This window comes from Sinocyclocheilus grahami, unplaced genomic scaffold (assembly GCF_001515645.1).
Source record: "Sinocyclocheilus grahami isolate Dianchi unplaced genomic scaffold, SAMN03320097.WGS_v1.1 scaffold1147.1, whole genome shotgun sequence".
Lineage (NCBI taxonomy): Eukaryota > Metazoa > Chordata > Actinopteri > Cypriniformes > Cyprinidae > Sinocyclocheilus > Sinocyclocheilus grahami.
In genome coordinates, this window is record NW_015506326.1 from 78,800 (window position 1) to 91,002 (window position 12,203).

Sequence of the window (12,203 nt, forward strand, 5' to 3'; positions counted from 1 at the left end):
GTTATGCCTTCTTTCTTTGCGTGAACATTTGGGCGGTGTTATGCAAATCTTCCCACACAGTGATGTAGACATGTGGGGCCGTGTTTAAATGAGGCGTTTTAGGAGGGTGTGGACGAGTCTTAACTTTTATAAAGAATATCTTTTTGGGTTTGAGATTTTAGTCTTTGCAACTTCAGGGATCTTATCTATGCACGAACAGCTTGTAACACTCCAAAGAGAAAGGAAAACTTGAAATTGCATCATATGACCCCTTTAAAGCAAAAAAAGTAGCAATTACAGCATGGCATGTTCCCCAAACACGTGTCTAAGCTAAATTTAACTCAGTCATTTATGTAAATGCTTTAGGATAAACTTTTTTCCAAACGTTTAAAGACACGTTTCAATGGAAGCCCGTTTCTGCCACTGAATAAAAAAATATATATATTATTGCGACTTTTTATCTCACAATTCTGACTTTTTTCTCACAATTGCGTGATACAAACTCGCAATTCTGACTCTTTTTCTCACAATTGCGTGATACAAACTCGCAATTCTGACTTTTTTCTCACAATTGGCGTGATACAAACTCGCAATTCTGACTCTTTTTCTCACAATTGCGTGATACAAACTCGCAATTCTGACTTTTTTCTCACAATTGTGTGATACAAACTCGAAAGGTATACAATTCAAGGATAATTTATGTTATCCAGCTCAGGGCTCGCAAAATTTCAAAATCGCTGGTAGACATTCTTCAGACATTCTTCAGATTTTGGTAGCCCAAAATGTATTTAAGTAGCCCCCCCAAAAAAAAAAGACACCTGCTTAACTCCACTGCGGACAAATCAGCACGATTAAAAACTTCTGTGATTTCTGTTTTCTTCAAATAACAAGTCAAGAGAGTAGGGGTGCAACGGATCACAAAACCCACGGCTCGGATCATATTGCATCATATCAGATTTTGAATAACAGATTGGATCATTTTGCAGATGAGCAAAAAAAATGGTTCTTTATTATTTAAATAACAGAATACTTCTTTGATTCCACAGCAAAAACTAGTGGCATATAGTGATGTAACGATTCACTCAACTCACGATGCGATGTGATAGGATTCACAATACTGATTTCACAATACAATTTTCTCACAATTTTTCTTTTTAACAAAATGAGACTTAAGACAAATTATAAATGAAAATTTGTCCTTTTATTATTTCCCCAACAAAATGCTGCACATTTCTTTGTGAAATTGAAATATGTCAAATAATAAAACTAACTTGAAATCTTTTAACAAATCCCAAATCAAATAATTAAATAATACAAATAAAATAAATCTCTTCATATAAACAAACTAAGACTTTGGCTGTGCATTTTAATTATGATCCAAACAAAGATGCTAAATACATGTTATTTAGATTGAAATTAGATTGTATAATTTTAAAATTTGAAGCAAAAACAGAATGGTTTGATTTTAGCTTTGTGAATGGGATGCAAATGTCACTCTCTGACAACAGGTGGCGCTTATGGTACAGCAGGTATTTATAGGATGCTGCCCCTTTAAGACCAAATGCACGGATCCAATATAATGATGCGCTTGAGATTTCTTTCACCACTGTTTATGTTCACTTAAGACATAACCGACTGTGTTTACAAGAATACTTGCAAGACAGTTATTTTGAGATAATTTTGTGTGTATGTGTTCATTCAGATCGCAAGGATACGCGAAAGAGGAATCAATTTATATCACTGTTCAAGATACATTTCGGTAGCCCGAATAGAGAACACAATAGCCCCGGGATGCAAATGTCACTCTCTGACAACAGGTGGCGCTTATGGTACAGCAGGTATTTATAGGATGCTGCCCCTTTAAGACCAAATGCACGGATCCAATATAATGATGCGCTTGAGATTTCTTTCACCACTGTTTATGTTCACTTAAGACATAACCGACTGTGTTTACAAGAATACTTGCAAGACAGTTATTTTGAGATAATTTTGTGTGTATGTGTTCATTCAGATCGCAAGGATACGCGAAAGAGGAATCAATTTATATCACTGTTCAAGATTCATTTCGGTAGCCCGAATAGAGAACACAATAGCCCCGGGATGTCGGGCTAGCGATTTTGCGAGCCCTGCAGCTAATAAAACAAACATGAAACGTTATCTTCGTCATGGCATTTTTTTTGTGATATTAAGGCATTCCACCATTAACCCGCTCGTATTTAATCTAGGCTATTTCTTACCTTTTTCGGTGTCTCTGGCCTCTCTGACGGAGAAGATTCAAGACGGAGAAGCGCCGGAGATTTAAATGAGCTCAATGCTGATCTCAAACTCCTTAAAATGAAAGAAAAGTAAAGCGATTACCGCATGGTACTTTCCCCAAACTCCCTTATAGCCAAACTCTGACACAGAATAAACGTCTCAGCTAACTCTGACTGTTGTCATTTGTGTAACGTTAAATGCTTAGGAAACTACTTTTTTTCATATGTTTAAAGATCTATTTCATATTATTTCAAAGGATAATTAAGGAAAACAGTCAAATAACTTTATTAGTTACAGTATATAGAAGCAGTAGTTTAAGCATACCACTGATTTCTAGTCGTGTCCTCTTTTGGAAGGCCAAACAAAGTAGTTTTGCTTTCGCAATGAAACACACAGCGCCTTCAAGACATAGCGGCGGCGGCAACAACAATACTACAGCGAGAATAAAAGTTACACCTTCTTTCTTTGCATGAATATTTGGGCCGCGTTATGCAAATCTTCCCACATCGTGACATAGATATGTGGGGGCGTGTTAGAACGAGCTGTTTTAGGTAGGCATGGCTGACTCTTAACTTTTATAAAGCATATCTCTTTGGATTTGAGACTTTAGTCTTTGCAACTTTACAGATCTTCTTTATGCACCAAGAGCTTGTAACACTCCAAAGAGAAAGGAAAAATTGAAATCGCATCATATGACCCCTTTAAAGCAAAGCAAGTAGCAATTACTAACTTCTACTAAAAAGTACTTACTAACTTTGACAGTATCCACCCCTTTTTAACTCATGTTTTTCTCAACACACAGCAGATCATTAGACCATATTAAGATCATGTTAGGTACATCATATTAAAGCTAACAAATTTTTCCTAAAGGAGTTATTTCAGCTTTTCTGTTTAGTTTAGCAGAGGAGCTTGCATAATATAATAATGATGAGTCATTAATGCGAATGTGTTATTCTGATCTGTTGCTAAAACATATACAGTGGGTACGGAAAGTATTCAGACCCCCTTACATGCAAAAATGTCAACAATTCTGTGTTTTTCTGTCAATATGGGGTGCTGTGTGTACATTAATGAGGAAAAAAATTTTACTTAAATGATTTTAGCAAATGGCTGCAATATAACAAAGAGTGAAAAATTGAAGGGGGTCTGAATACTTTCTGTACCCACTGTATATATCTGTTTAATTTCTATTATATTTGTTATACATGAAAGATCAATGGTGTCATTGATTTGCATTTATTATTTTTATTATTATTACTTTGGCTGTTCTACTGTAAGAACAATTTATGGTGCAGCATATTGGTCAAGGGGTATTGTTTTCATAAGTAAATACTTATTTTGGACCCTAGATGGCGCCACTACACTTTTTAATTGAATTTTCATTGTTCCGAATTTTCAGGGCTTTTTTTTTTCCTGGATCTGAGCAAACCGATCTGTCTGTCTCAGATCAGATCACAGACGTAAATACCTAAATTTTGACAAAATGTGTAGTTATGCTACTTTTGCATTTTGAACAACAGCAGCACTGTTATGTATGGAAGCCCGTTTCTGCCACTGAATAAAAATATATAATTCTGCAAGTCATAATAATGAGAAACTTTCTCAAAATTATGACTTAGTATCTCGTTATAATGAGAAACTTTCTCGTAATAATGACTTAGTATCTCGTTATAATGACTTAGTATCTCGTTATAATGACATTAATGTAAACAATAAACAGAAATATCAGTGCTGCCATACCTGCACATGTGAGACAGAGTTTGCTGATGTCCAGATGTTGAGTCTGGTTGCTGATGGGATTGTTGAGCACACAGCTGTAGGTGTTGTTATCCTGATATTCCACCTCCAGAGGTAGAGAGAGACTGATGCTGAGATCAGACACACTGATGCTGGACAATAAACTGTTTCCTTTGTACCAGGAGAGAGTCACACGACCCACATTCACCACTGAACACACCAGTGAACAATATGATGATGAAGATGATGATGATAATGATGATGAACAGTTTGAAGAGTTACTGCTGATGACAAGAACAGGCAGACGAGCTGAAAACATGAGAACATAATGATAAATATGAATAAATTACACAAAAATCTTTTTGGTTCAATGGGTTGAGTACTTAGTGTGCTGACGAGCATTGTGTTTGTCTATATGAAAATGTCCTTATGTGAATAATTAATAAAATAAAATATGTGATCGAGAGAAAATGCTACCCACCATAGACGGAAACACTGAATGTCTTTGATGACAGTTTCGCTGCAATTATCTCTAGTTTATAAAGTCCAGCGTGTTCAATTGTGATGTTTGTGATGGTCAGAGATCCAGTTTTATTGTTCAGCTTCAGTCTGTCTCTGAATCTCCCTTCATTATATGTGAAGAAGATTCCAGAGGCTCTATTTATTTGAGCTATCAGAGAGTTTTCATCTCCAAAATTCCACATTATTTCATCATCTTCATGTATTTCAGTAACATCAGTGTTTAGAGTCACAGAATCTCCCTCCATCACTGACTGGGTTTCATTTGTCTCGGCGTGAAACACACCTGCAGAAACAAACAAGAACAGATGTGTTAACTGTTGGTTTACAAAGCAAGAAATCAATTTGTAACATTTAAAAAGTGAAATAACAGCAGCAGAGCGCAACATTTTAACACACGGATGTGTGGATCAAATTTGATCTTTAATGTATTTTAAAATGATCTATTGTAGGGCAAAATAAATGTGTGAAAGTAGCTTGCTACTTTCAAGCTACTTTCACACATTTATTTTGCTCTACAAGTTGAAATATTTAAGATATAATTTATATTTTTATACCAGAATTTTAATTTAATTTTCATTTGTTAACAATTGCTGCAAAAGTATGTAAAAAAATTGATGGTGAGGATTTGCATTTGTAATAATTGAAATTAATCAGTAAAGTGTAAAACTGATTATCAGTCTTTTACTAATAATAACCGCCTGTCTTTATCATTAAATATCCAGGGCTGATTTCAGGTGGCATGTGTTGCTGTTCTGCTGGTGACTGTAACTGATGTGATTTACTATCACCACCATCATACTCTACAAAATAAAGAAATAAAGAATTAAAAAGAATAAGAAAAAACAGCACAACAGAATGAAAAGTATTACAAACTGCAGATTTAATCAAATAGAAATATAAAATTTTAGTTGGTGAAAGGAACCTTTAAAATATAAATACATGCATTTTATTATAATTAACTGTAAGCTATGTATAACTCGGTTTTTTAATATAATGTGAACCACTTTGGATAAAAGCGTCTGCCAAAGAAATAAAATGTAAATGAAAATGTAGAGTCAAACAGTAAGACTAAAAATGAAAACATTTGTCTTTTTTTGTACATAATTTTTTTTTTTAAATAATACAATTCAAAGTATTTTTTGTATATGACAGTATTATTTGAATCTTAGGGTAGTAATCATCTATGGAATGCTTGGAACTCCGTGATTTAAACATTTTTTTTTTTTTAAGTCTTATCATTTAAGAACAGTCACTCACACATCATTGCAGTCTTCTTAAATCTGATTTGCTGGCTGACCCAAACCAGGCAGTAATAGAAGAGCACAGAACCGACTCAATAATAGCTGAGTAAAACTGTGTCATCTGTGCCTGTGGCAGGTTGAACTTTTTCAGCTGACGAAGGAAGTATAACCTCTGCTGGGCCTTTTTCACAATGGAGTCAATGTGAGTGTCCCACTTCAGGTTCTGAGAGATGGTTGTACCCAGGAATCTGAATGACTCCACTGCAGTCACAGGGCTTTCCATGATGGTGAGTGGGGGGTTCCTCCTGAAGTCTACTATCATCTCTACAGTTTTGAGCGTGTTGAGCTCCAGGTTGTTGTGACTACACCAGACAGCCAGCTGCTTAACCTCTTGTCTGTAAGCAGACTCTTCGCCGTCCTGGATGAGACCGATGACTGTGGTGTCGTCTGCAAACTTCAGGAGCTTGACAGAGGGGTCTTTAGAGGTGCAGTCATTTGTGTAGAGGGAGAAGAGCAGTGGGGAGAGAACGCAGCCCTGAGGAGCTCCGGTGCTGATGGTGCAGGTTTTGGTTGTGATTTTTCCCAGCCTCTCTGTCAGAAAGCTGGTGATCCATTGACAGATGAAGGTGGGCACAGAGAGCTGGGTCAGTTTATTCTGAGGGGGTCCGGGATGATGGTGTTGAACATCCACAAACAAGATCCTTGCATAAGTCCCTGATTTGTCCAGAGGTTGGAGGATGTAGTGCAATCCCATATTGACTGCATCATCCACAGACCTGTTTGCTCGGTAAGCAAACTGCAGGGGGTCCAGCAAGGATTCAGTAATGTCCTTCAAGTAGACCAACACCAGTCTCTCAAATGCCTTCATGACCACAGATGTTAAAGCAACAGGTCTGTAGTCATTAAGTCCTGTGGTTTTTGGTTTCTTGGGTACAGGGATGATGGTGGAACATTTGAAGCAGGAGGGGACTTCACACAGCTCCAGGGATCTGTTGAAGATCAGTGTGAAGATGGATGATAGCTGGACAGCACAGGCTTTGAGGCAGGCTGGAGAGACACCGTCTGGGCCTTTGGCTTTCCTTATCTTCTGCTTTCTGAAGACTTTGCATACATCCTCTTCACAGATCTTGAGTGCAGGCTGAGAAACAGTAGGGGTGAGGGAGGGTGTTGATGGCTGTGCTGTGAGACGGTCAGAGTGGGTGTGGGGTGTCAGACCAGGCTTTTGCTTTTCAAACCTGCAGTAGAACTCGTTCAGGTCTTCAGCCAGTTGTTGATTGGCCTCAGTGCTGGGGGATGGGGTCTTGTAGCGGGTGATGGCTTTCAGGCCTTTCCACACTGATGTAGAGTCATTACTTGAAAGCTGTTTTTTTTTAGCTTTTCAGAGTAGTTTAACTTTGCCACTCTAATCTCCCTATTCAGTGTGTATTTGGCCTGTTTGTACAAGTCTTTGTCCCCACTCCTGTATTTTGAATGACATTCATATAGTTGAAATTGCTGGAGATGATCAGTGGAAAGATGCTGATGAGAGATTCAGAGACAGACTGAGGCTGGATCATCAGACTGGATCTCTGACCATCACAAACATCACAATCACAGACTCTGGAGATTATAAACATGCTGTTATTTTACTAAGTAACAAAGTGAAAGTCGGGTAAAAATGCCACAGACACACATTGAAGGAGGAGCAGGAGCCATATAGAGACCAGAGCTGTGTTTCTTAAAAGCATCGTGAGATAAGTTGATCGTAGAGACCGTTCGTGGCAACTGATCTTACGATGTAACCTAGGCTTACGATGGTTTTGGGAAACGCAGTCCAGAAGATCAAACTTGAGGTGAGCCTTTGCTGCGATTTTGTTTTAGCTGCTTTTCCCATTTATCCACCAGATGGCGCCATTTTCCCGTTTAAATCAAAGTAGAAAGAGGTAAATATCAGTCAAAGATACCAATAAAATGATTATGAGTCAATCTATTGGTAATAATGACCGTCTGTCTTTATCATTCAATATCCACAGTCATACAACTCAAGCACAACATGATGACAAGTGAGAAAAATACATGTAGGCCTATCTTATTGTAATGATCTGTAAGCTGTTTTAGACACTGTTCTTCAAACAGGCCTCAGCACAGCAGCCAGGCTCTTTAGTGATTTCTCAAATCTGTGATTTTCTGCTTTGGACACTAGAGAGCAATGATGTGTTTGTGCTACATTTGACAACATATTCAGAACATCATACTGTGTGTGTGTGTGTGTGTGTGTGTGTGTGTGAGATACAGTAATCACTGTGCAATGCAATTGATATCCATTTCAATTTCCTCAAATGAACATATGAACAATTTCCATATGTTTCTGGATGCTATGATATTGGGGAACCACAAAATGAGAAAATAAATAAATAAATAAAAGCCTATACACCACAATAACACCAAAAGATTGAATACAAACAGTGAAAACATAAAAGAGAGACAGCCTACCAGAAAAACACAAAGCACTAGTCAGTGTCCATTATTCAGCTCTATCATCAGTTCAAGTAGATTTGATCACCGTTTTTTGGGCACATTTTCATACACAGCGTCCGACTTTGATATCTGCAAGGAAACACAAACTCAGTCAGGAATCTGAAACTAGTAATATAATTTTTCTTCAAATTCTCTGGAGTGGAAATTAACTGCAGATCAAGCCCTCTATGTTGAGCAGAATTTTTTTTATTTTATAATTGACTTAATTGAATATTTCTGAATGTCACGATTATTTCACAATGCACAACTGTATAGCATCAACAAAGAAGCACAAGAAGAGCATCTAGAGGAAACTGATGGATTTGATGTGTGTATTTTAATCTGGACAATATCTATTAGTTAGTGTTGCTTATCTGCGGACGGATCAGTGTTTGCCCCTCTATTGTTACCACTAGCACTTAACTCTGTTGCAATGCTGTCCCTTATCGGTGAAAATCTGTAACTCATTCAAATGAATGACGTCCTATCACTTCACTGATAATCACTATGAAGACAAGTTTCTCATCAAGTCTTTTCAACCACAGCAAACACATAAGTCTCTCATTTTATCTCACGATGGATAAAATCATGTATGACCATAGTGTTTTATCTCATAGTAATGTGTATGACCAAAGTAAAATAATAAATGAATTACTTAAAAAGGGAAAGAAAACTCGTTGTGGTAGGCAGAATGCTGGGGACTGACAATCACCTTATGTTAAAAAGATGCATTGAATGTGAATGTACATGACAGAGGAACTTTCTGTTAATACATTTAAATTCATGCTAATTAACTTTTTTAGGTCTGCAAAAATGAAAATAGCCCTGCAAAATGGATTTACTGTATATTAATATTTACAATAAGGTGCAAACAGTAAACGCACTTAATGTAAACTGGTTAAAACATGCTTAAAACTGCTCAAACCCACATCTGTTCACTGACCTTCTGATGCACGTTACACACAAAACTTCTAACAGCTGCTTCAATCACACTAACAGACCGCATCACATCTTCTTGCAACACAGTCATGAATGATTTTACCTTTTTTCGTGTTGTTGGTTTTCTCAACGCTGAATCAGTTCTGTCTTCATTCCAGGTCTCAGCTGCATTATAGCATTGAAAAACAACAAAGATTGCGTACTTATATAGTAATATGTATATCTGATTCAAATGAACTGATGGTAGTTAATATTTGTTGCTCAATTGAATTCCTGACCTGTTTTTCTACATTTCCTGCAGATGCAGCACATCATGACTGCAGCTACAATCAATGATCCAGCAGCAGAAATCAACACTATGTAAAATAAGGGTAGGCCTTGATCTGTAATGGACAAAATAATTCTGTCAGTCTGATCTCAAACAAGACTGAGACCTCAGTTATCGTTTTTTTTAAATGAAAAACAGAGATCAGCTCGGTAAATAATCATTAACATCACTGCTGACTTACCTTGACAGAGTTTGCTGATGTTCAGGTGTTGAGTCTGGTTGCTGATGGGATTGTTGAGCACACAGCTGTAGGTGTTTTTATCCTGATATTCCACCTCCAGAACAATATTTTCGGTGTAGTATGTCCACAGTCAGTGAGTGTTTCTGTGATCTCAAACTATAAAATGATTAAACGTTTCAGTATGTAAATAGCTAAAGGAATATTCAGTACAGCTCAATCTTAAGCATCTGAGGTCTAATGCTTATTAAAACCACAAACATTTATTTTCAGAATATAAAAGCAAAAATGTTTGACATAAACTTACACTTACAGTGTAAGTAAATGTGTCCTATCCATAAATGTGAAATGCTCAAAGTTTTAATAGTGCATCTGCGATACTTAAACAATTTTCATGCTATCATGATTTTAGTCTGAAAAATCACTTAACTAACCTACTTAACTAACCTTTTCTGTGTAAAGTCAAGTTGACCATAAAATACTAAAACGACTGTAAAAGTGCTTTAAAGGGGACATTGGATGCCCATTTTCCACAAGTTGGTATGATTCTTTAGGGTCTTCATAAAATGTCTGTAACATACTTTGGTTAAAAACCACTCTGTTTAAAACAGCTCTGTTCACAGCAGCCTGTTTTGGTGCATGTCTCTTTAAATGATAATTAGCTACTGTTTGCCCTGCCCCTCTCCACTGTGGCCTGTGTTGACCAGTCTATGGGCGAATTCCAAACGGAAGTGAGTATGCCTATGCCCTACTCCCTTCGAATTGTGTTCTTTGAAGGGTGTAGGGCATTACTGTCTTGTTTAAGCATATGGAACTCCCTTGGCCAAGGGAATGACTGACCAAATTTTACCTTGACAACTCTGCGCGTGCGTACAGCATTCAGCGCTCCATCAGCTGTTGCAAATAAATATTTCGTATTATTTTTATTTTATTCAAATATGATCTAATTGTGTCTTATTACTATTAAACTTTTTTAAGCTAAACTTGCTTAAACCTGCTTTAACTACCATCTTAATTCATATTTATATCACTGACGAAAAATGTTTTGTATTACATTAAAATAAAGACAGTTTTAATTAGCCTATTCTACTTACGTTTGTATGTGAAGTCGAAATCAACTACAACTTTGCTTTAAAAGCAAGATCTCCTAACCGAAGATCACATGATCACAAACGGAAATCACTTCCGTGAAGTGACCATCGCATGTTCTCTTTGCTAACGGACTTCTGGAAGGGCCTTTTGTGAAGGGATTCAGTTGTTCACTTTCGTTTGGAACATCCCTACAAATGGCATCTCATTCCTGAAGTGTCCATCAAGGGCGCAAAAAAGCCATTTGGAATTTGCCCTATGGTGTTGAAACAAGACAAGTGAACAGATTCTGTATATGGCTCTGAGGAGTTCTTATTTAAATAGCTAGCTATCTACATAGAAACCGGCTGCAAATTGAAACATCTCTCTGAATGACAGTGTTTCAGACTCAGACGGCCCATAACGAACTGGCTTCTGGGTCAAAAACCTCTGTCAGATGCCACAAATGGTGCTAATATGCACTCACAATGTAATGTAATGCCATGGCCTACTATTTAAAATCATTATCATAACCTTTATCTCCAATGGCCAGACAGTGACTCATCTTTTGTAAATCGTTAAAATATTCAGGTCTGGGACACCGTGAGAATGCTTAACTTAAATGTGTGATATAAATAAATAGTGCTCATAAACGGCTGTTGAGATAGTATTTTCAAGTGAAACAAGTAGAGACTTAGACCTGGAAACAGTATTTTTGCATCACAACTTTACAAGCGGACTACATATAACCTTCACAGTGTCAGCTTTTTAATAATTAAAAAGTTGACCCTGTTAACTACCATGTAAGTGCCTCGCCATAATCTTGTAATCAACCTTATGCCACAAGTGCTGTCAAATAAGCAAGAATTATATTAAACCCAATATATATATATATTTTTAGTAAAACAAGACTCACCATAGATGGAAACACTGAATGTTTTTGATAACAACTTATCTCCACTTATCTGTAGTTTATAGTGTCCAGCATGTTCAATTATGACGTCTGTGATGGTCAGAGATTCAGTCTGATTGTCCAGCTTCAGTCTGTTTCTGAATCTCCCATCAAGAACATCAAATGTGGAGAAGATTTGGTCCTCTCTACTGATTTCAGCTATGAGAGAATCTTCAGCTCCAAATTTCCACAGTATGTCGTCATCTTCATGTATTTCAGTAACATCAGAGTTTAGAGTGACAGAATCTCCCTCCATCACTGACACTGACTCACCAAACACACCTGAGGAACAAACTGGAACAGATTTCACACTTTTGTTGGTTTACAAAGCCTGAAGTCAGTTCTTGTTTCTAAATGTGAACTGAGGAATGTCTCAAATGGCAACAGAAAAGCAAAAGGAAACGCATTGGCAACAGATTAAAGATTGTTGTGTAAACTAATAATTCAGTCTTTAAGGTGTTATCTGCCTGTAACTTCACATTTATTTTGCAGTCGAGTGAAAGGAGA

At 37.0% G+C, this 12,203-nt stretch overlaps 1 protein-coding gene across 1 annotated transcript in view; it reads right to left on the reverse strand.

Moving 5' to 3' along the window:
• The window catches only part of LOC107567314 (SLAM family member 5-like), an 82,390-nt gene that overhangs the window by 50,238 nt on the left and 19,949 nt on the right, over positions 1–12,203 (reverse strand). Inside the window, exon 2 of the mRNA XM_016252977.1 lies at positions 11,661–11,978. Within this exon, the coding sequence (XP_016108463.1) occupies positions 11,661–11,978 (318 nt within the window). The remainder of the gene's footprint in view (positions 1–11,660; positions 11,979–12,203) is intronic.